We start from the raw sequence: 24,187 nt of genomic DNA, 5'->3' as shown, positions 1-24,187 counted from the left end.
GTACTAGGAAATCCGCGATATTGTGGACCAAAGCGTCTAAGGGCCGCAGATTCTGAGTAGCACACCACTTGACAAAGGATGCCCATTTCGCCTGGTACACAATGCAAGAGGACTTCCGCAGATACCCCGACATCCTATCCACTGTTTTGTCCGAGAAGCCTTCCTTCCTTAACAGGCGCTTGATAACCTCCGCGCGTGTAGCCTCTGCCCCTGAGGGTTTTCGTACACCCTTTGGAAGTGCGGTTGGCTTAGCAGGTCTTCTCTTGCCGGTAAGGGCCACGGTGGAAGGGTGGCTAGGTCCTGAAGATCCGCGAACCACTCCCTCTCCGGCCACCAGGGCGCTACCAAAGTCATCTCTGTGGACTTTGACTGTCTTAGCCTGTTGAGAACCTGTCTGATTGTCCCGAAGGGGGGAAAGTCGTAGACGTTGAGGTTGTCCCAAGAGTGCTGGAAGGCGTCCTTGAAGGCTGCCGTCGGATCTAGTACCGGGAGGCAGAATACGGGGAGCTTTGCGTTGAGCCTTGTGGCGAACATGTCTATCACTGGGAAGCCCCAACGACGGAGGACTTCCTGTGCCACTTGGGGGTGAAGGGACCATTCCGAGCCCACTACGTGGCCAGTCCTGCTTAGTCCGTCTGCCAGGACTTTCCTTTTTCCAGAGATGAATCTGTCTCTATTAACTGTCTCCTTAGTCGTCGAGTTTGTAGATTAAATAAGTTCAAATGCTCCATCCTCCATCCTCCATCTATATCCGAATTGCCTTAGTGTTGGAACTAGTTTGGTGACCCTAGCATGTACTGCTTCCAGAGTATCTATATACTTCTGATTACTTGGAGTCCAGAAATGGTCTCTGTATTCTAGATGGGCTCTTACTAGTGATGTGTACAGCTGTAGTACAGTGTCTTTGTTTCTGTATTTGAATTGTCTCTTTATATAACCTATTAGTTTCTGTGCTTTCTTTTCAGCTTTTATGCTCTGTTTGGCAAACTGCAAATCTTTGCTGATCTTAATACCAAGATATTCCTCTTGGTCCACACTTTCCATTTCATTACGAGGCAGTGAATAATTTGACTGCGTGTTACTATAACCTATGTGCATGACTTTACACTTCCCACAGTTGAAAGGCATTTGCCATTTTCTATAGATTTTGGATGTCTCAAAGACTTTTTAGTCCATCCGCAGACTCCATTTGCTCTATGGCAGAGGGATTTACTTTAAGCATTTATATACTTCTTATGATATTGCCTAACTTATTCCTGAACTCCTTTACTGTGTTACTGTTTACTACATCTGCTGGTAGCTATTTTGTATGTAAAGAAATTGCCCCATTGAGTGATGTTTTATCTGTTCAATTCCAGTTTGTATCCATTAACTCTGGACTGATTTGTCCTAAGCATGAATAGATTGTTGAAATCTACATATATATATGAGAGAGAGAGAGAGAGAGAGAGAGAGAGAGAGAGAGAGAGAGAGAGAGAGAGAGAGAGAGAGAGAGAGAGAGAGAGAGACTTTGTGCACATAATCACAATACAGTAGTGTGACCTTGAGATCAGATGATGCTTACTATAATGAAAAAAAAAAATAGTGATAAATGAAATGCTCCCAAAATTGAAATATAGAATTCAAACATGCTTTAATAAACCACGATTAAATTAAATAATGTTGAATGAAATAGGAAGGCTTAATAATGAACTAAAACTTGAATACTGTATAAAAATGAACTAGCCATAGTTGCGCACAGAGAAGGAGAGAGAGAAAACATTCGTATGATTAATAATAATGGCTATAAAGGAATTATATGAAAACTATGATATCATGTCACATACTGGTGCTGATGTAATCACCATGAATATATTCAGAGTAAATTAAGAAATTATATAAACAATACGCCATTCGTATGTGCACATTATCTCGATAAAATTGCTCGACTCCCAGATCAGAAGCACAGCTAATCACAAACAAAGAGAAAAGTTGGTAATTATTGATTGTTAAAATGTTTCCGAAATTGAAAATTAGAATACAATAAGGATTTAATAGAGCATATGATATACTATGGAACAAGGAAATTAAATAATAACATGCAGTAAGAAAATATTGATAAAATATGACTTAGATGATTGCCGAATTATGACACAGCGTAATAAATCTACAGAAACTTCACTTTTTAAGTTTGACATATGACCAGATCAACTTACAACGCATCTCTTGGTCCCTATCTCGGTCGTAAGTCGACAACTACCTGTATATCAAGACTGTGTATCATTATTATTATTATTATTATTTTTATTATTACTTTCTAAGCTACAACCCTAGTTAGAAAGGCAGGATGCTATAAGCCCAGGGGCCCCAACAGGGAAAATAGTCCTGTGGGGAAAGGAAACAAGGAAAAATAAAATATTTGAAGAACAGTAACAACAATAAAATAAATATTTCCTATATTAACTATAAAATCTTTAACAAAACAAGAGGAAATGAATCAAGATGAATAGTGTGCCCGAGTGTACCCTCAAGCAAGAGAACTCTAACCCAAGATAGTGGAAGACCATGGTACAGAGGCTATGGCACTACTGAAGACTAGAGAACAAATGTTTGATTTTGGAGTGTCCTAGAAGAGTTGCTTGCCATAGCCAAAGAGTCTCTTCTACCCTTACCAAAAGGAAAGTAGCCACTGAACAATTACAGTGCAGTAGTTAACCCCTTGGGTGAAGATGGATTATTTGGTAATCTCAGTGTTGTCAGGTGTATGAGGACAGAGGAGACAAATGCTGTCCAAGACTGGTGCCTAGCTTCTTTCATTGCACAGCTTCCGATAAGTAAGTGAGGCATTGAGCACCAAGGCTGACAAGTGTGCTGTGCCCCACCCATTGTTAGTGATTGATTAATTGATTGACTTGAAGTTTTCTGGCATCCTGACATCTAAGGTCATTGACGCCGAGAACCATCGTTGGCACGTCCTGGATCAGGTTCCAAGAAGAGAGTGTGTGCTAAACTCCCTCCACTGCATGTCATGGTAAACAAGACCAATAAAAACCGTAGGTTGAAGTTGTGTGCTGACGCCGTCGAAAGCACATCAAAGCACACACCTGTGTGCTATCGCGGACGTGAGTGCTAGCGTTGATGAGATGGTACTAGCTCTAACTCTGCACAAAGAGTCTAGCGTTTGTTGTCTAGATGAGGAGAGTTGGCAGAAAACTAGAATAGTCATCGTTGAAGCAATAGCACTCGAGTGCAATTGTGTATGATGAGTAGAGAAGGAGAGTCTCATTGGGAAGAGCAGTGCACTTGCTTGCAGTGAGAATCATAGGGATTAGAGAAAGGTATGGACAAGTCCATAACCAACTCTTAATTCTGCGTGGTGAAGACTACTTCGGGGAGGACTGAACCCAGATACAGGAAAGGTGTCCACCATGAGTAGCAGGATAGGGCTTCAAAATTGCTCTTCTTCTGCCGACTGAGAAAGATCAGAACAAGGGAGAGTGCCATCGTCAGCACAATAATCAGGAACTGCTGCAGGCATAGGCGATCCAGGCGGTGACAGGGTAGGAGCAGCAACTTCCACAGGAACAGGAACATGCTTCGGACTTCGCACTCCCTTCACCAGGTGCCATCACAGAACAAGGGAGTGCAACGTCGTCAAAGGTGAAAAAAACCACTTGGAAGAAAAACCTAACCAGCGAATGGGAAAGGTGTCCACCATGAGTAGCAGGAACACGCTTAAACTTTGCCCTTCTGCTGCCGGCTGAGCAAGCTCAGAACAAGGGAGAGTGCCGGCGGTGACGAGGCAGGCGCAGCAACTTCCTCAGGAATTGAAAAAAAGGCTTCGGACTTCGCACTTCCTCTGCTGGCTGCCATCAGAGAAAGTGTGTGCATAGTCATCAGCGCTGAAGGAAAGCACTCGGGGGGGAAAACCTAACCCGTGAACGGAAAACGTGACCCCCGAGAAGCGCAGGAACATGCTTCAGACTTTGCACTCCCTCCTCCAGCTGCCATCACAGAACGAGGGGATGCGTCGTTGTCAGCTTAGAGGAGCAAGACCGAAGTAGAGTTCTGGGTTGGCTGCAAGCTGCTTTCCCTCCGTCGAACTCCAGGGTGCGAGCAACATCTATTTCAATAAGGTGAAGGAGTATCAACACAGAGAACGTCTCCCCTGTGGAGTAGTACCAAGCTGCTGCACTAGGGGAAGTGGGGAAGGCCTTCAGCCTATGGGTTGTCCAGCTTTAAAGGAAAGAGATCGCAAGAAAAGATTCTCCACCCTCAAGGAACACCTGGCACTATGCTGTCTTCAAAACAGGAACACTCACACCTGTGAAAAATTATAAACAAAAACTAAAAGAACAAATTGAACAAAGGCAACTTAATAAAAGGTTGGGCAGCAGAGACAATAGCACATAGGTGTGTGTGTGTGTGTGAGAGTGAGCAGGGTAGTTGGTACTAACCGCTAAACCTTCCCCCCCCCCACCCCAAATAGCGGTAGAGTAGTTTACACCTCGCTAAAAGTCTTATGGGTATCCTTCCAGCTTCGCCAAAAGTATATTTCCTAATAAAGAGCGAAAGGGTTTCTATTTAGTGTTGGAACAACTATGGTTAGTACATAAAAATACTAAAAAATTACCCACGTAAGCTACTCACTAAATTACAAAACAAAAAGTAGAGAAAAAACTGACTACAGATGCTTGGAAAATTTCTGTATATAAAATATCAATTACTTAAGTTTACTCGTGAGGTTAGTTAGTGTTCAGAAATTTCAAATTCACAGATTCAAACTTACAGAAGTTTGCCTCTACATAAGCTTCTACACTTTTGTCTGAATCGCTCTTCTCTTTTAGTTGTTCTTCAGAGTGATTCTTATCATATGGAAGACTTTGCAAGTTTTGATCCATACCATCAGCCTGCAAGATCTGAAAAAAAAAAAAAATCGTCAAAATGGGAAAAGATATGACGATGATATATCAAAATTCAAAACAGCCTACTATATATTAAAATTCAGAACAGCACACCTCCACCTCAAAAAAATTTATAGGGGAGACTGTTACTATTAGTGTTATTATCATTATTATCATCATTATTACTTGGTACACTAAATTCCTAGTTGGAAAAGCAGGATGCTATAAGCCCGAGGGATCCAACAGGGAAGATAGCTCAGTAAGGATAGGAAATATAAAAAGATAGAATAATGTGCCCGATTGTACCCCCAGGCAACAGAACTCCACCCCAAGACAGTGGAAGACAATGGCACAGAGGCTATGTCACTACCAAAGAATACAGAATAATGGTTTGATCTTTGTGTCCTCCCAGAAGAGCTGCTTACCATAGCTAAAAAGCCTTTTCTAACCTTACCAAATGGAGAGTAGCCACTGAATAGTTACACTGCAGTAGTTTACCCCTTGAGTAAAGATGAATGTTTTGGTTACCCCAAGTGTTGTCATGTGTATAAGGAAATAGGAGAATGTGTAAAAAATAGGCTAGACTATTCGGTGTATGTGTAGGCAAAGGATAAATGAGGTGTAACCAGAGGGATCCCATGAAGTACTATCTGGCCAGTTACAGGACCAAGTAACACTCTCGTGGTAGTATCTGAACGGGTGGCTGGCGCCTTGGCCAACCTACTATCTAGGTATAGAAATTAACCTTCATGGGGTATAACATTTCCTGTCATATCATCTAATTTGATAATGTAAATAACATTTTTCTACCCAAGGTTACTGATTCTGTAAAATGAGATCATGATAAAAGTAGTGCAGGGTGTACGTCATGGGGGATTAAGTTAATCTCTAACACAACTCAAACTGATTGTTAGAAAGGCTAGAACACTGGACGACCCAACCATGTTTCTTTTACTACACGAAACACTTAAAATTCTAGATACTATTCTTGAATACAGATTCACTTTGAAAAAAAGATTTTCTGTCCAATTCTTCCTCAACTGCACAATATATTGACAAAGAAAACACCTTTCAAACATTTTGGGGACCTGTCTATTAATAATAAATTTCTTAATTCTTTTAATGTGCCATATTGAAAAGCTTTCTCCAGTTTGATCTTCCCTAGCTGACTCACCCTAAACTGTTGGATATTTTTTTTTTAATTCCTTATCCCAAATCTGAATACTATAATTACTAGTGCTGGGCATATCGATTCCCAAGTATTGATACTTCCGATATTACCCCAGTATCAGATGTATTGATATAAATTTCAAAGTATCGATAGTTGGAGTACTTTCTGAGAAAACCGAGAGTATGTGTAAAAGTACCATAAATATTTCAAATAACAAAATTGTTTTTAACCTATGTCGTGGGTCACACCTCATGGGTGTTGTTTATTGACAGTTTAGGCCTAGGCTTACTTACCCTTTTTCATTAATTCCATTCCGCACCTCTGAAGGTTTCTTGGGAGTGATAACCTAAATCACATTTTGAAGTCACTTTCTGGAGATTATCCCATGCTAATGGGCACCCTCAGTTTCAGTCTATGGCTACAGAGTTTTCCATTAATTTTATAACTCTCAGAAGCTCTACCCTTTGTTATTATTGACATATCCAAAACGTTACAAAAATAAATAAATACATACATACATATACCAAGGCACTTCCCCCAATTTTGGGGGATAGCCGACATCAAATAAATGAAACAGAAAAGGGGACCTCGCCTCTCTACGTTCCTCCCAGCCTAACAAGGGACTCAACTGAGTTCGGCTGGTACTGCTAGGGGTGCCACACCCCACCCTCCCCCGTTATCCACCGCAGATGAAGCTTCATAATGCTGAATCCCCTACTGCTGCTACCTCCTCTTCCAAGGCACCGGAGGAAGCAGCAGAGCCTACCGAAACTGCGTCACAATCGCTCTCCATTCATTCCTATTTCTAGCACGCTCTCTTGCCTCTCTCACATCTATCCTCCTATCACCCAGAGCTTCCTTCACTCCATCCAACCCTTGGCCTTCCTCTTGTACTTCTCCCATCAACTCTTGCATTCATCACCTTCTTTAGCAAACAGCCATTTTCCATTCTTTCAACATGGCCAAACCACCTCAACACATTCATATCCACTCTAGCTGCTAACTCATTTCTTACACCAATTCTCACCCTCACTATTTCGTTCCTAACCCTATCTACTCGAGATACACCAGCCATACTCCTTAGACACTTCATCTCAAACACATTCAATTTCTGTCTCTCCATCACTTTCATTCCCCACAACTGCAATCCATACATCACAGTTGGTACAATCACTTTCTCATATAGAACTCTCTTTACATTCATGCCCAACCCTCTATTTTTTACTACTCCCTTAACTGCCCCCAACACTTTGCATCCTTCATTCACTCTGACATACATCTGCTTCCACTCCACCATTTGCTGCAACAACAGACCCCATGTACCTTAACTTATCCACCTCCTCAAGTAACTCTCCATTCAACGTGAAATTTAACCTCGCACCACCCTCCCTTCTCGTATATCTCACAACCTTACTCTTACCCACATTAACTCTCAACTTCCTTCTCTCACACACCCTTCCAAATTCTGTCACTAATCGGCCAAGCTTCTCTTCCGCGTCTGCAACCAGTACAGTATCATCAGCAAACAACAACTGATTTATCTCCCATTCATGGTCATTCTCGTCTACCAGTTTTAATCCTCGTCCAAGCACTCGAGCATTCACCTCTCTCACCACTCCATCAACATACAAGTTAAACAACCACGGCAACATCACACATCCCTGTCTCAGCCCCACTCTCACCGGAAACCAATCGCTCACTTCATTTCCTATCCTAACACATGCTTTACTAACTTTGTAGAAACTTTTCACTGCTTGCAACAACCTTCCACCAACTCCATTTAACCTCATTACATTCCACATTTTGCTTCCCTATCAACTCTGTCCTACGCTTTCTCCAGATTCATAAACGCAACATACACCTCCTTACCTTTTGCTAAATATTTCTCGCATATCTGCCTAACTGTAAAAATTTGATTCATACAACCCCTACTGTAGATATATAAAATGTGAGACCGTTTCATTAACTGACGTTAACATATTATCATACCTAAAGCAATGTATGATGTTTCCAATTTATTGTGTTTCCCATTCATTATGTGTCTCATTTATTATATGTCTCTTGTAAATAAATACACCCCCTATGTACTCATATGTGTATATGCATCATATTGTAATGTTATTATGCATAGATGTCTATTTCATTATTAAGTGTGGCAACGCCCCGAAGACATGGCAACAATGTACCTCCCAGCCTTGGGGCATCACACAGTGTGCTTGTATTGTCGTTCGTCACCCAAGGCAGACGTAATTCCTGCCTGTTGTATTTGATTCGTATATTGCACCTTCTCAATAGAACTTACATTAATTTCAAGATTGTGTTTCCTTCCCAACCTCCCAGGAACACCCCCAACATGGCGCAGTGAGTATTTTGTGAGAAGAGAGTGCTTTTACAAGTTTTCAAGCAACACAAGACGACGATTACAGCCGCCATTACTCTCCCCGTGAATCTCCATGGATTTATTGTGCAGTTCATGTGCATTTAAGTGTAGTGTTCGTTGCCCATAGTGACTTATAAGTGGACCCTTTTAGTGCAATGTGCCTTAGTGACTGTTAAGTGACCTCCTCATGTGCTGTGTCTCGTAATTAAGTACAAGAACGAGCTTAGCACATAATTCAACTTGACCGGCACACTGACATCTAGTCACTTTGAACGCTTCCGGGCAACTGACTGTGACGTCACCGAGGGGAGTGACTACTGTCCGTCGAACAGACTCCTCCCCCTCCCTACCTGAACCGTACCGCTACACTTAGTATAATAAGCACATATTCGTAAGAATGATATTATTTCTGAATATTTTGGAAAATTGAACTTTTATTTCTTACATATTTCATCTTGATATGTTAATGTTAATGTTTTTACAATAAACCATGTCGGAATCGGAATTTCACGAGGAATCTACTGATATACGAGAAGCAGAGGTAGAGAATGAATTTAATCCTAATGTTGAAGCTCTCGGTGGATTAATTGGGGAGGAAGTGTACCAGTTGCCACTGCCACTCACCCCACATTATACAACTCCTCCATCAGCTTCAGGAGCCGATTTTCTTCATTTCATCAAGTATCTTGAACAATGTCGAATACAAGAGGATGCAAGAAGGCGCCAAGAAGAGGATTTTCGACGCAGAGAAGACGAACAACGTCGACAGGAAGAAAGTGCTCGCTTTACAGCGTTGTTGCAGAGGTTGCTTCCTGTTACCTCCCAACCTGATAGCACACATAGCCTTTCAATCAATACATCGTCTACATCGTCAGTACCTACTGTTTCATCTTCAAGTTCATCAGTAATACCTGCCCCTCAAAAAGCTATCACCCAGAACCCGCCTCCCCTTCAAGCAGATGCCAGTTTTCAAGTTTTTCGAGAATGGAGACGTCGATGGGAAGATTATTCTATCATGGTGGATTTATCCAAGCTACCTAGAGAGAAGCAACTCATTCAGCTTAGAATGTGCCTCACTCTCGAGATGCAGAGGATCTTGGAGCACACCCTGGATATTCCACCCAGCACAGACAAGACAGTAGAAGAGGTCTTAGATGAGCTGCAGGATCACGTGAAAAGTCTACGCAACGAAGCCCTTCGCCGAAGAGAACTCTTAAGTTGTAAGCAGTTTGAGGGAGAATCTTTTTCAGATTTTTACGTGCGACTTAAGCATATAGCTGAAGAGGTGGACGTCTGTCCGGGGAATTCATCAGTGTGTGAAGAAACTCAAATGAAGATGATAATTCTCATGGGAATCAGGGATGGGGAACTCGTCCAGAAACTCATCTCTCTTGAAGCAACAGCTTCACTACAGGAGGTGGTCAATACTTGTCGCTCATATGAGGCGGCCAGGAAGGCTACTTCTGCCATTCGAGCACCAACCTCCCAGCTACGTGTTGTTTCAACATACAAGAAACAGAAAGGAGGTGGTAAAAATCATTCTTCAACCCCACCACCCAAACCAGCCACTCCCTGCCAGTGTTGTACACGTACCCACCATTCTTCCGAAGTTTGCCCAGCCCTAGAAAGCAGCTGCAAGAACTGCGGTCGACGAGGTCATTGGGACAGGACTCCAAAGTGCCCAGCCAATGCAGCACAGTGCCGAGTTTGTAACCGTGTGGGACATTACGATAAATACTGTAAGACAAAGAGAAATGACAGTACACAGGGTGGCTCTTCAAGTGACAAAGCTACCCCATCATCAGGTAAATCAAAGGTCGTAAAGAAGTCCAGCTGTCGTCGAGTCGCAACTTTCGGCAAGTCGCCTCAGCCTGTCAGTGTTCTTCTAACATATGGAGATGTTACATCCCGAATTCAGATGTTACCCGACACAGGCGCCGAAGTCTCCGTGGTAGGACCCCAGCATCTTGACCTACTGAAGATACCTAGGAGTAGTTTGAAGCCATTTCCTACAACTGTAACTCTAACTGCCGACGGTTCAGCCATGACACCTGCTTTGGGTACCTTCCAAGCTACTCTTATGCTGGGTAAGCAGTCCTGTTCTGCAGTTATACAGGTCCATGACGGTGTCCAAACTCCATTGTTGTCTTACAGCCGCTGTAAGGAATTAGCAATTATTTCTCCTGACTTTCCCAAGCAAATATTGGAAGTTAAGCATGTCAAAAGATGCAAGGAATTGCCCCTTTCTGCTACCACATCCCCTACTGAGGCAAGAGAATTTTTTCTACGGGAGTTCAAGGATGTTCTCGTCACCAAAGAAGACCTCAAGACAACACCACTCCAGCCGATGACCGGTCCTCCAATGAGGATCCACCTCAAGGATGGTGCAGTACCCTTTGCTGTCCACACTCCACGCCAGATACCCTTTGCTTTCCGCGATCAAGTTAAAGAAGAACTCGCCTCCATGGTAACCCAAGGAATTATCAAGCCTGCCGGTGATGAACCTTCAGAATGGTGCCATCCACTCGTCGTAGTAGCTAAGGACTCAGGTGTCCGTATCACTGTTGACCTCACTAAGCTCAACAGCCAAGTGTCCCGACCAACCCACCCTTCTCCAACTCCGTTCGCTGCCATCCGTAGTGTTAATTCGAAGGCAAGGTATTTCACTACAGCAGATGCCTTATGTGGATATTGGCAGATGGCACTTGCGGAAGAGGACCAACACTTGACAACCTTCATTACACCGTACGGCCGTTTCAAGCATTGCAGAGGCCCAATGGGTTTTGCAGCTACAGGGGACGCCTTCTGTCTCCGCGGTGATATGGCTCTTCAAGGAATGCAGAACTGTGTAAAGGTCGTGGATGACATACTTCTTTCGGATGATGATTACTTCACTCATCTTCAACAAATCTACGAGATGCTTCTTCGATGCCGAAAATTCAGGATTACTCTCAACAGAGACAAGTTTGTGGTCGCTGCATCTCAAGTGTCCTTTTGTGGATATCAGCTCTCAGAAGAGGGTATAGCAGCTGATCCTGGCAAAGTCAGTGCAATCCGAGACTTTCCAACTCCGACCAATTTGAAAGACCTTCGATCATTCATGGGTTTAGTGAACCAGTTGGCCGAATTTACCCCTGAGATTGCTGCTACAGCTCAGCCCCTACGACCTCTGATGAGCCCCAAGAGAGCATTCGTTTGGACTCCTGATCATGACGATGCATTTCGTCGAGTTAAGGCTGCCTTGGTAAGCCCCCCAGTCCTTGCCTCCTTTGATACAGCATTGCCGGTAGTCCTCCAGACTGATGCCTCTCGCCTATATGGGATTGGATACGCCCTTCTACAGGACCATAGTAATGGCAGACTTCGTCTAGTTCAATGTGGCTCCCGCTTCCTCACAGATGCCGAGTCCCGCTATGCTACTATAGAGCTAGAATTGTTAGCTGTGGTCTGGGCTATGTCTAAGTGTAGATTGTATCTAGCTGGTCTTCAGCATTTTACCCTGATGACTGATCACCGGCCACTCATCCCAATTCTCAATCATTATACACTTGATGCAGTGGAGAATCCTCGCCTTCAGCGTCTCAAGGAAAAGATTTCACCGTACCTATTCACAGCAGTGTGGCAAGCTGGAAAGCAGCTCAGCATTCCAGATGCCTTATCTCGAGCTCCAGTCAGTCAGCCTACTCCAGAAGATGATATCACTTGTGCTGATGTCGCAACACACGTCAGGTATATCGTCAATGTCAATGCTGTCATCGCCGAAGAAGATTCTACGCCCCAAGATGCAGATAGGACACTTCAGGAACTCCGAGCTGCAGCAAGAGCTGATTCATCGTATACCCGTCTTGTGAATTGTGTGACTTCAGGATTTCCATCAAGCCGTTATAACCAACACCAGTCGTTACTCCCTTTCTGGAAATTAAGGGAAAACCTCTCAACTGATGGTGATCTGGTTCTCTATGGAGCAAGAATTGTCGTCCCTGCTGCCCTCCGCCGTCGTACTCTCGCTCGTCTTCATGATAGCCATCGAGGAGTGGAAGCCACAAAGCGACGTGCAAGACAGACTGTTTTTTGGCCGCGAATTGATTCAGACATCACCAGTACTGTCAGAGCTTGTGAATCATGCCAAATGTTGCAGCCTAGCCTTCAGCAGGAACCCTTATTGAATGATGACCACCCTACGAGGCCTTTTGAGTCTGTCTCAGCTGACTTTTTTAGTGTCGCCGGGAAGTCATTCCTCGTTGTAACCGATCGACTCTCAGGGTGGCCTGTTGTGGTACCATGTAAAGGAGACACTACTGCTTCCAACACCATACGTATCTTCTGTCGTTACTTCAGGGAAGTCGGTGTTCCCCTTCGTCTCAGGACCGATGGTGGCCCTCAATTCGCCAGCAAAGACTTTCAAGATTTCATGATGAGATGGGGTGTCCACCATATCATGTCGTCACCACATTACCCGCAGTCCAATGGCCATGCAGAAGCTTCTGTGAAAGCCATTAAGCACTTAATCCTCAAGACATCACCTTCTGGCAATATTGACTGCGAAGAATTTGATCGAGGACTCTTGGAACTGCGTAATACTCCAAACTTCACAGGCCGCTCTCCAGCACAGATTTTGTATGGCCGCCCACTCCGTACCTGTGTACCTGCTCATCCACAGTCTTTTTCAGAGGAATGGCAGGCCAAGTCTGAGGACTGTGACCGCCGTGCAGCTGCCCGTGCTGAACAAGTAAAACTACAATACGATCAACATGCCCGCCCACTTCCCAAGTTGGAAATAGGTCAGACAGTAAGGATCCAAGACCCGACATCACATCGATGGGAAAAGGTTGGCGTTATCATGGGTTTTGGCAAATCACGGGACTATGAGGTGCGTCTTCCCAGTGGCCGAGTTTGGTGGCGTAACCGCCGCTTTCTACGTCCAGTGCCAACGCCTGGTGTTGACCCTCTCCCCCATTTACCTGTGGCCCCTTGCACGGACATAGAAAGGTCCTTAGTCTCTAACCCCCAAGTGTTCCCACGCAGATCTCAAAGGCTCATTAGAAAGAGTTCGCTTGAGAATGGAACTACGAACGCGAGGGGGAAAGGAGGTGTAGATATATAAAATGTGAGACCGTTTCATTAACTGACGTTAACATATTATCATACCTAAAGCAATGTATGATGTTTCCCATTTATTATGTTTCCCATTTATTATGTGTCTCATTTATTATATGTCTCTTGTAAATAAATACACCCCCTATGTACTCATATGTGTATATGCATCATATTGTAATGTTATTATGCATAGATGTCTATTTCATTATTAAGTGTGGCAACACCCCGAAGACATGGCAACAATGTACCTCCCAGCCTTGGGGCATCACACAGTGTGCTTGTATTGTCGTTCGTCACCCAAGGCAGACGTAATTCCTGCCTGTTGTATTTGATTCGTATATTGTACCTTCTCAATAGAACTTACATTTATTTCAAGATTGTGTTTCCTTCCCAACCTCCCAGGAACACCCCCCAACACCTACCTCTTCTAAAACCACCCTGTATGTCTAAGATTGCATTCTCTGTTTTATCCTTAATCCTATTAATCAGTACTCTACCATACACTTTTCCCACCACACTCAACAAACTAATACCCCTTGAATTACAACACTCATGCACATCTCCCTTACCCTTATATAGTGGTACAATACACGCACAAACCCAATCTACTGGTACCATTGACAACACAAAACACATATTAAACAATCTCACCAACCATTCAAGTACAGTAGACCCCTGGGTACGGCGTCCCCAGCTTACGTTTTTTTCACGTTACGGTGTGGAATACGATGTTTTTTCGCCCCCTCGTTATGACATTTTCCCCACCTTACGGCATCGAATTCCAAAATTCAAACTTGGCGGTTTTTATGCGTCACTCGCCTACCACCACGCTCATACGTCACTGCATACGTCACTAAGAAGCTGGTCTGCTATTGGTCGGCATCACGGCGTCACTAAGATGCCAATACGCTATTGGCCGAAATCCCTCCCACAATGCCTGAGAGAGATGCTGCCTCTCTCTCTCATTGTTATACGCGCGCTCAGTTCAGAATCTCGTGTGCGTTTCTTAAAGACTTGATCTCGTGTGAGTGCTTACAATATTGTATTTTTTGTGCATTTAAGTGCTTAATTCCAACTTTAATTCATTAGCCATGGGTCCCAAGATTGCTAGTTATGTTAAAAGGAGAAGTAAGAAGATGATTACCATGGAAACGAAGCTGGAGATAATATAGAAATACGAAGAAGGCATGCGCATCGTTACCCTCGCTAGTACATATGGCCGTAACCAGTCAACGATTGGTGCAATCATCAAAAACAAGGAAGCCATTAAAGCAAGTAAGTCTTCTAAAGGCATGAATGTCCTTGCTAGTGGAAGGACCTTAATCAACGACGAGATGGAGAGACTCCTTCTACTATGGATTAAAGAGAAGGAAATCGCTGGTGATACACTCACGCAATCGGTAATTTCGCACAAGGCGAGCGCCATCTTCGCCGATCTCGTGGAAGCCCAGAGAGACGGCGGTGGCCAGTTCTGACAAGAAAGCAGCGTAAGAGTTCCTCAAGAAGTTTGAGAAAGTAATTTCCAGAGAAGGCTGCATTCCTCAGCAAGTGTTTAACTGTGATGAAACTGGCCTTTTCTGGAAGAAAATGCACCCCCGTACATATATCACAGCTGAAGAAAAGAAACTTCCAAGCCATAAACCGATGAAGGACAGACTTACCCTCGCATTTCGCGCAAATGCCAGTGGGGACTTAAAAATTAAGCCCCTACTGGTATACCACTCAGAGAATCCTCGTGCCTTCAAGGCACAAAATATCATGAAGGATAGACTCTCGGTATTTTGGAAGTCTAATGCCAAGGCCTGGGTCACGAGGACTATATTTATCGAGTGGATAAAAGTCTGCTTCGGTCCTGCTGTCAAGAAATTTTTAGAAGAGAACAATCTTCATGTCAAATGTCTCCTGGTACTGGACAATGCCCTTGCTCACCTTCCTTGCCTCAAGGACATCATTCATCCTGGCTTCTCCTGCATCAAGGTTCTCTATCTGCCACCGAACACCACCCCTCTTCTCCAGCCTATGGACCAGCAAGTGATTGCCAACTTTAAGAAACTTTACACGAAGCATCTGTTCAAGATACAGTACTTCGAAGTGACCGAAAGCACTCAACTCACCCTCCGTGAATTTTGGAAGGGGCATTTTGACATTGTTCAATGCCTGAAGATGATCGACAAAGCTTGGAATGAGGTTTCACGGCGCACCTTGAACTCCTCATAGAAGAAACTGTGGCCAGCTGTTGTGGCAGAACGCGACTTCGAGGGTTTCGAACCCTCAAACCGAAGACGAGGCCGTTGATAATCCTGCCCCTGAGGGTGATGTTGAGGAAATAATTTCAATCGGGAGGTCCATGGGGCTTGTTGTCGATTAGGCTGATGTCCATAACCTTATCGAGGAGCACAGGGAGGAGCTTACGACTGAAGACTTGAAGTAGTTGGAGGCAAAGCAGTTGACAATCATTCAAGAAGAGCACAGCTCTACTGGTGGCGAGGACGTGGGGGAGACTGAAGAAACGACATCGGCAGAAATAAGGAAAGCTATCGGTTAGTATGAAAACCTTATGAGATTCATTGGAAAAAAACCACCCAGTAAAACTTAACACAGGTCATCTTATGGAGTGTGTTAATGACAAGTGTACGAGTCATTTTAGAAATATGTTGAGGAATCGCCAGAAACAGGCTTCTTTGGATAGATATTTCTCCAAAAGAGAAGTGTCAGAAAGCAAAGATGATATAAGTGATTTTATTAAAAAAAAAAAAAAAAAAAAAAAATTTAAGTTCTAAAAAAAAAATTTCAAGACAAAAATAATAAAAAAAAGCATTTTTAATTTCAAGTGTTTAATAATAAGAATAAATTTATTATTAAGTGTACATAACATAATTAGCATTGATACGTTTTTATATCTGCCGTCTCCTCCCCCCTCTGCCTCCACCCAGTACCAGCTAATAACGTCACTCCAAAGGTAAATAAAATTTAATTTTTTCTTTACAGTACAGTATATAATCTTTATTTATACCTGTAATGTTATTTAATTATATACTGTACAATACATGTATATTATATATAGGTATACTGTAGTACAGTGCTTACTCTACTATTTTGTTACTAATTTTCAATAAGTATATAATATTTTGATGTTTTTACCTGGGATTTTGCACGCATTAGCTATTCTATTGCCCGCCATAAGACATTTTCTCCATACGATACCAACTCCGGAACGGATTAATGTCGTATGGTGGGGGTCTACTGTACAGTCACACACCCCTCCTTCAACATCTCAGCTCTCACACCATCCACACCAGATGCTTTTCCTACTCTCGTTTCATCTAGTGCTCTCCTCACTTCCTCTTTTGTAATCTCTCTCTCATTCTCATCTCCCATCACCGGCACCTCAACACCTGCAACAGCAATTATATCTGACGCCCTATTATCCTTAACATTCAGTAAACTTTCAAAATATTCCGCCCACCTTTCCTTGCCTCCTCTCCTTTTAACAACCTTCCATTCCCATCTTTCAGTCTCTTCAATTCTTGAACTAGCATTCCTTACTCTCTTCACTTCTTTCCAAAACTACTTCTTATTCTCTTCATATGAATGACCCAATCCCTGACCCCACCTCAGGTCAGCTGCCCTCTTTGCCTCACTTACCTTGCGCTTTACTTCCACATTTTTCTCTATATCTTTCATACTTCTCTACACTATTACTCTGCAGCCATTTTTCAAAAGCCCTCTTTTTCTCTTCCACTTTTACCTTCACTCCATTCCACCATTCACTGCCCTTCCTCATGCTGTCTCCAACAAACTTCTTGCCACACACATCACTTGCAATCCCAACAAAATTTTCTTCTACTAACTTCCACTCCTTCTCTAAATTACCCGTTTCTCTTTCACTTTGTCATATGCCATTTTCAACCTTTCTTGATATTTACTTTTTACCCCCGGTTTTATTAGCTCTTCAACCCTCACTAGCTCCCTTTTACATACACCTACTCAATTCCCCCACTCTTTTGCTACAACTAATTTCCTTCCACCAAAAAATTATCAGACATACCGTTAGCCATACCCCTAAACACGTGCACGTCTTTCAATCTTCCAAACATTCTTTTAGCTATCAACACATAATCCATTAACGTCCTTTCTACCACTCTTCCATTTCCCACTTTTACCCATGTATACTTGTTTTATCTTTCTTTTAGGAAAAGCTAGAACTTATCACCATCTCTTGCTCAACACACATATCTACCAGTTTCTCACCACTCATTTTCACCTGGTACGCCATACTTCCCAATGACAACTTCTACCTCTCCAGCGCCCACTCTAGCATTTAAGTCACCCATGACAACTACATAATTCCTTCTACCCAGTCCTTCTACACACCTAGTTAATTCATTCCAGAACTCATTTCGCTCTTCTTCACTTTTCTCACAACCTGGTCCATACGCACTGACAAAAGCCCAACATTCCCTACCCAACCTAACCCTTACCCACATTAGCCTAGATGATATCTCCTTCCATTCCACTACTTCACCTGTTATCCATTCACTCAGCAATAAAGCCACACCTTTTCTTGCTCTTCCCCTTTCAATCCCAGACACTCTCCCAGACGTTTCACCAAACATCACTTCACCTTTCCGTTTTATCTTTGTCTCACACAAATCCAATATATCCATCCTTCTATTCCTAAACATACTTCCAATCTCACATCTTTTACTCTCTATCGTACTACATCCACGCACATTCAAACACCCCAAAACTAGAGTGCGGGGAGCAGTCATTCTCCCCCAGCTCCACTTCTTTGATGTCTCACAGGATTATAATACAGGAGAGGGGGTTCCCAGTCCCCTCGTCCCGTCCCTTTTAGTCGCCTCTTAAGACACGCAGAGATACGTTGGCACTATTCTAATTGCTTTTATGCCCCCGCGGGAAATATTACTCATCGAGGTTGGACAGCTAGAAGGAAGAAAGCTTATACAATAAGGATGAAGTAGAAATAAAACTCAGAAGTAGAAAGAAGATGCCAGAAAACCTCAAATCAATCAATCAGAAGTAGAAAGAGTGCATGAGAAGTTAAAGAGTCAAACTAGGGAGAAAAGTTTCCCAAAGTTCAAGAGCCATCTTGCCCATCACAAGGCTTCAACAAGGAAAAGATATTGCATGTTGAAACAGTGACTTAATCCACATGTTCTCTTCAGTGTTATTATTACAGTGGAACCTCTACATACGAATTTAATTCGTTTTAGAACCTACTTCCTATGTTAAAATAGTCGTATGTTGGATAAAATATTCCCATAAGAAGACAATGTAATTCGTTTCATTCGCTCCACAGCCCAAAAAACCTACGATAACTACTTAATAAATACTACACATAATTACACACAGAAATAAAACAAATGCATTATATAACAGAGATGCAAAAAGGAATAATTATAAAGAAATAACCAATAAAAATGTGTTTTCATTGTCACTTTACCTTAGAGACAGGCCAACGGAGGTGTAGGCTTGGCGATGCAGAAGGACACAGTTGGTGTGCAGGTAGAGGTGGTGATCGAGATATGTACCGTAACTTACTCTAACTTACACTACGTGAATTGTAACCTAACTTAGCTTATTTATTTTTAATATATTTTTATATTTTTTTTTACATTTTTAATTTTCATCTTCACTTTCAATAACCTCAATCTTAGGTTTCTTTGCTCCACTTTCATTTTCTTCATCACGATCACTGGACCGCTTTGTAGATTTTACAAAGAATCTATCTAGAGAAGTTTGCTTGGTATGGCTTTTCAGAATGTTTCTGAAATGAGTCAAGCAGACATTGTCGAATTGTGAAACTACACAGCAAACTTGAAGTTTTTATTGGTGATGCTTCTCAATGAAGTTTTTGTGGGTGATACTTCTCAATAAAGTCAACCACCTGTTAATGATAGCCTAAGATCTTCTTGATCTTGGCCGAACCTATGATATTCTCTACCTCCTCAACGCCCTCCGTCTCACTCAACTGCACGCGGATCTCAGCATTCTGCATCGCCTCCAGCTCCTTGAGTTCATCAGTGGTGAGCTCTTCATGATGCTCCTCGACGAGTTCAATGATGTCATCTTCATAGACCTCCAGACCCATGGACTTGCTAATAGATACATCTCATCCACGTCATCCTTTGGAACAAGCACAGATGCAGGTTCGGAGCTTAAGCCTGATCTATGATCTTCAAGCTGTGTACGATATTAAAATGGCGCCTCCAAAATTCACGCAAAGTTAATTTGGTACTTTGTGTGATGTTAAAGCACTGCTTGAACAAGTTCTTGGTGTAAAGTTTCTTAAAATTAGAGATGACTTGGTAGTGTACACTATGATATCCAGTGGGAGATACAGCACTTTTGATAAACTTGAACTCGTCGAGGATATCATCTTCGAGTCCTGGGGTGCGAGTGGGAGCATTATCCAGGCATAGCACTTTAAAGGCAAATTAATATCTTGAAGGTACATCTTGATAGCAGGGCCGAAAACTTGGTTAACCCAACCAACAAAGAAGAGCCTAGTAACCCAAGCCTTAGTATTAGCACACTAGAAAACTTTCAGCAAGTCCTTATTGACTTTATGCGCTTTAAATGCCCTAGGGTTTTCGGAATGATAAACTAATAATGGCTTGATTTTGCAGTCCCCGCTGGCATTGGCACATAGGGTAAGAATCAACAGATCCTTCATAGCCTTACGTCCAGACATTTTCTTCTTTTCGGTGGTGATGTATGTTCCACTAGGCATTTTTTTCCAAAACAGACAGGTTTCATCACAATTGAACACTTGTTGCTCTATGTAGCCTTCTTCCTGCTCGATCTTTTTGAATTGCTTAACAAATTTGTTGGTAGCCTTGGTGTCTGAATTTGAAGCTTCCCCATGCCATACAACTGAATGAATCCTGGTCCATTTCTTAAATTTCTTGAATCAACCACGAGATGCCTTGAATTCCTCTGTTGTAGGATCGGTTGAACTCTCCTCTTCGTCAGCCCCAGAGCCTGCCACCTTCAAGTTGCAATAGATAGCGCTGGCCTTCTCACAAATGATCGTATCGCCAACTATCTCCCTGTCCTTTATACATATAAACAAAAGGCGTTCCATCTCTTCCAGGGTAGGGCTGCGATGTTTAGAGATGATGGTGATCCCTTTGGAAAGTTTGACCTCTTTAATGGGTGCCTTTTGCTTGATAATTGTCGAGATCGTAGACAAGTTCCGGCCATATTGTTTAGTCAGATCACTCAAAGGCACACCACGCTCATGATTTTCTATAATTTCTTATTTTAATTCTAAGGAAAGCATTACCTTCTCCCTTTTTTCACCACTACTACCACTCACTCTAGCCTTCATATGACCCATGATTATAAAATAAAGAAGGAAATGTGAAAAAGGAAGATATTAAGCACTGTTAATTACAAACCGAGCAGGGGAGAACCACACGATGCGAAGGAGAACTGTGAACTGACCAATGCAGCGCTTACTGGCGTCCCTCCTGACATGCTGCCGTCTAGCGGAGTCACCAAGAAACTATGACACTTCGAGAAACTTCTACGTTGTATGTTGGAAATTACATCGGGTGTCGAGTCAAATATTTGATAAAATTTTCGTCGGATGTTGGAAAATTCGTATGTTTAGTCAATCATATGTAGTGGGTCCACTGTATTATGATTACTTGCCAAGCTACAACCCTAGTAGGAAAACCAGGATGCTACAATATTCCCAAGGGCTCCAACATGGAAAATAGCTCAGCGAGGAAAGGAAACAAGGAAACGAATAAAATAGTGTACCTGAGTGTATCCTCAAGCAAGAGAACTCTAACCCAACACAATGGAAGACCATGGTACAGAGGCTATGGCACTTAAGATAAGAAAATAATGATTTGATTTTGGAGTTTCCTCCTAAAAGAGCTGCATACCATAGCTAAATAATCTCTTCTACCCTTACCATGAGAAAAGTAGCCACTGAACAATTACAGTCCAATAGTTAAACCATTGAGTGATGAAGAAACTTTCAGTTATCTAAGTGCTGTCAAATGTCTGAGGAAAGAGGAGAATGTGTAAGGAATAGGCAAGACTCCTGTATTCTCAGTGTATGTGTAGGCAAAAGAAAAATTAGACGTAATCAGAGTGGGACCCAATGTAGTACAGTACTATCTAGCCAGTCAAAGGACCCATTAACTCTATAGCGATAGTATTTCAGGGTTTAGAAAGAATTTATGAATTTGGGCCAGAAGATCCTACACTGGGGTGGGAGGTCATTCAGGGGGAAACCCAAGCAGTTTCAATATAGAGGAAAAGTTAAGAGGCTAGCAGCAACATGGAAGAAAGGATGCAGTTACGGAGGTATAGTGTAAGGCTTAAAAGCGAGTGTAGCTAGGGGCTGAAAGGATGCTACAAAACCCTCAAGTAATGCCTACAACAAAATACTTGAGGTGCAATAATGATGCTATGTCACTAAGGGGTAAAGAAAAAATTAAAAAACCTTGGTTACATGACTGCCATCACAAAAAGATTTAATCCCATAAATTAGACAAAATTTAATTTGTCTCCTTAAAACTAAGAGGAGCTAAGACAATAAAAGTCCCTTTTTGTTAAAACTGAGAGGAGCCAAGATAATACAAGTACCTTTTTGTTCTTTTCTTTATATGTCATCTATCCCTAAAAATTGGGGATGTGCCTTGGTATATAGATAAAAAACCGGTCTTTAATCAGTGCAGTTTTATCATTTCAGAGGAGGCATTGGTAGGGCTCTACACTTCATCCCAAATATCAATACTTAGGTCAGAAATGAACAGCCTATTTTCATATAGCATAATAAAACTACACAATCTTATTTTCAACAAAACATTAAAGAACAAACCTGATCTGAATCTGTGAGTTGTGATATGTGGTGATCAGCTTCATCTCCACCTGAAGGCTTTCCTGTAAGTAATTGAAAAATAAGATGCATATTTTGAAAAACAGGATCCACTTAAATCCTACAATGATGTCTTAAAATAGTTTCTATGCAAGATCTAAATAACTCTATTCAAAATCATTCAATAATATAACCAACAACAAATGTAGCCATATACTATATATATTTTTTTGGTCTTTTCAAAGAGGGCAATATTCTCAATGTTTCTTGAAAGTATACATACCTAGTGTCAGGGTACTGGGGAGAGAGTCACCATTTGAAGAAACCATCATTAACAAGGCTCCATCACTGCTTTCATCTCCACCACCAACCAAGAGGGAAACCTTAAACATGACAAATTCGTAGATAATTTGTATTTTTCCTAACGATACAAACCTTAGCTATTTACATGGGGTAATTACTTTGGCGACAGCCGATGACGAGCCATAAAGTTTTAACGAGGGTTTCCTACCCCACCGCTAGTTAGCAGGGGGGTAAGGAGGGGTAGCTAGCTACCCCTCCCCCCTCACACACACCAGTGATAGATTCACTTTACTTAGAGGTATAGTGGAGCAGCCAAAGTGTGATTTTGACTAGAATCATTCATTTGGTGATACAAGCATGAAATTTGGTGTGAATGTGCTATGCAGGTCATGTTTTAAGAAAAAAGTGCTAGCCATCAAGAATTCCAAGATGGTGGCCATTATTTTCAAGATGGCCACCAGTTAATGGAAAAACAATGTTAAACCATAAAAGCGCTCAATGTTTCACATCTTGGTGCAAAATTATTGATATATTAGCCTTCTTTGGTGTATCTCTGGTGAATAAGGTAGATTTCCTGCACAAATAGATACTATTTATACCCTTACAGCATCAAGAAGCATTAATAAACAGTCATAAATACCATTGCTTTCTGCCTATAAGTCCTCAGTTGATAAATAGAGTAGAAGATTAATAAATGTTAGTAAAAATGATAAATTAATAAAGTATAATAATAATAAATAGTAGATAAATAATTCATTGTTGCCCCTTAAAAGGACTGCTAATGCCGGGGTGGTAAAAAGGATGAGCTCTTTTTATCTAAAAAATACCCCAACGGCTTGCGAACCACAAAGCCTCTGGCAGTCAAGTCCCATCCTAGCCTTCAGGTGGCAGGGATGATATCGCAGATAGTGGTGGTGCGTAAGGCGGGTGATGGCGCCTAAAAACCATTTAGCTCTGGGTAGATGAAGCTCATAAGCCGAGCAAAGGCAATTCATCAAAGAGAAGGATAACTCCAAAAATAAACCTAGCCTAGAAAATTAATTGGTTCAAGCCAAGTAAAAGAGTGTATGTCGCACACTACCAGAGCACACTGGTGACAGACACTGCTGTGCAACTCAGCATGGGGTTCAATATCAGCTAAACCTCGGGTTTAGTATCCCAAATGCTATCTAATAAAGCCCCAGAGACATTAGATAGCCGCACCTGAATTGACAGGTTGTGCCAGCGCGGGAGAGCCAAGCCAAGGATAGCAGGGGCATTCAGTGTTATCCGGATGGTGTACAGATCGGACGGGACTAATGATATTGGATGAACGATCGGGTTAGGTGTAGGGCAATAGCACGAACCTAACTGTATCCCATACAGCAAAGTGGTGAAAAGGTGGTAAAAGGATAAACCCTCGGCCTATGGCAAATTTGAAGTTTATATGATGGATGCAGGATCCAGGCGGAAGACTGACTGGAGTAAATGTTGCCTTTGTCAGGAAGACT

At 42.3% G+C, this 24,187-nt stretch overlaps 1 protein-coding gene across 1 annotated transcript in view; it reads right to left on the bottom strand.

Moving 5' to 3' along the window:
• LOC137616354 (uncharacterized) overlaps window positions 1-24,187 on the bottom strand; it is a 335,573-nt gene that overhangs the window by 230,616 nt on the left and 80,770 nt on the right. Inside the window, exons 4-6 of the mRNA XM_068346014.1 lie at window positions 22,678-22,777; window positions 22,398-22,459; window positions 4,769-4,898 (exon numbers count right to left, since the gene is read on the bottom strand). Of these exons, the coding sequence (XP_068202115.1) occupies window positions 4,769-4,898; window positions 22,398-22,459; window positions 22,678-22,777 (292 nt within the window). The remainder of the gene's footprint in view (window positions 1-4,768; window positions 4,899-22,397; window positions 22,460-22,677; window positions 22,778-24,187) is intronic.

This window comes from Palaemon carinicauda, chromosome 22, assembly GCF_036898095.1.
Source record: "Palaemon carinicauda isolate YSFRI2023 chromosome 22, ASM3689809v2, whole genome shotgun sequence".
NCBI lineage: Eukaryota > Metazoa > Arthropoda > Malacostraca > Decapoda > Palaemonidae > Palaemon > Palaemon carinicauda.
This window is presented reverse-complemented; position numbering and strand designations above follow the sequence as displayed.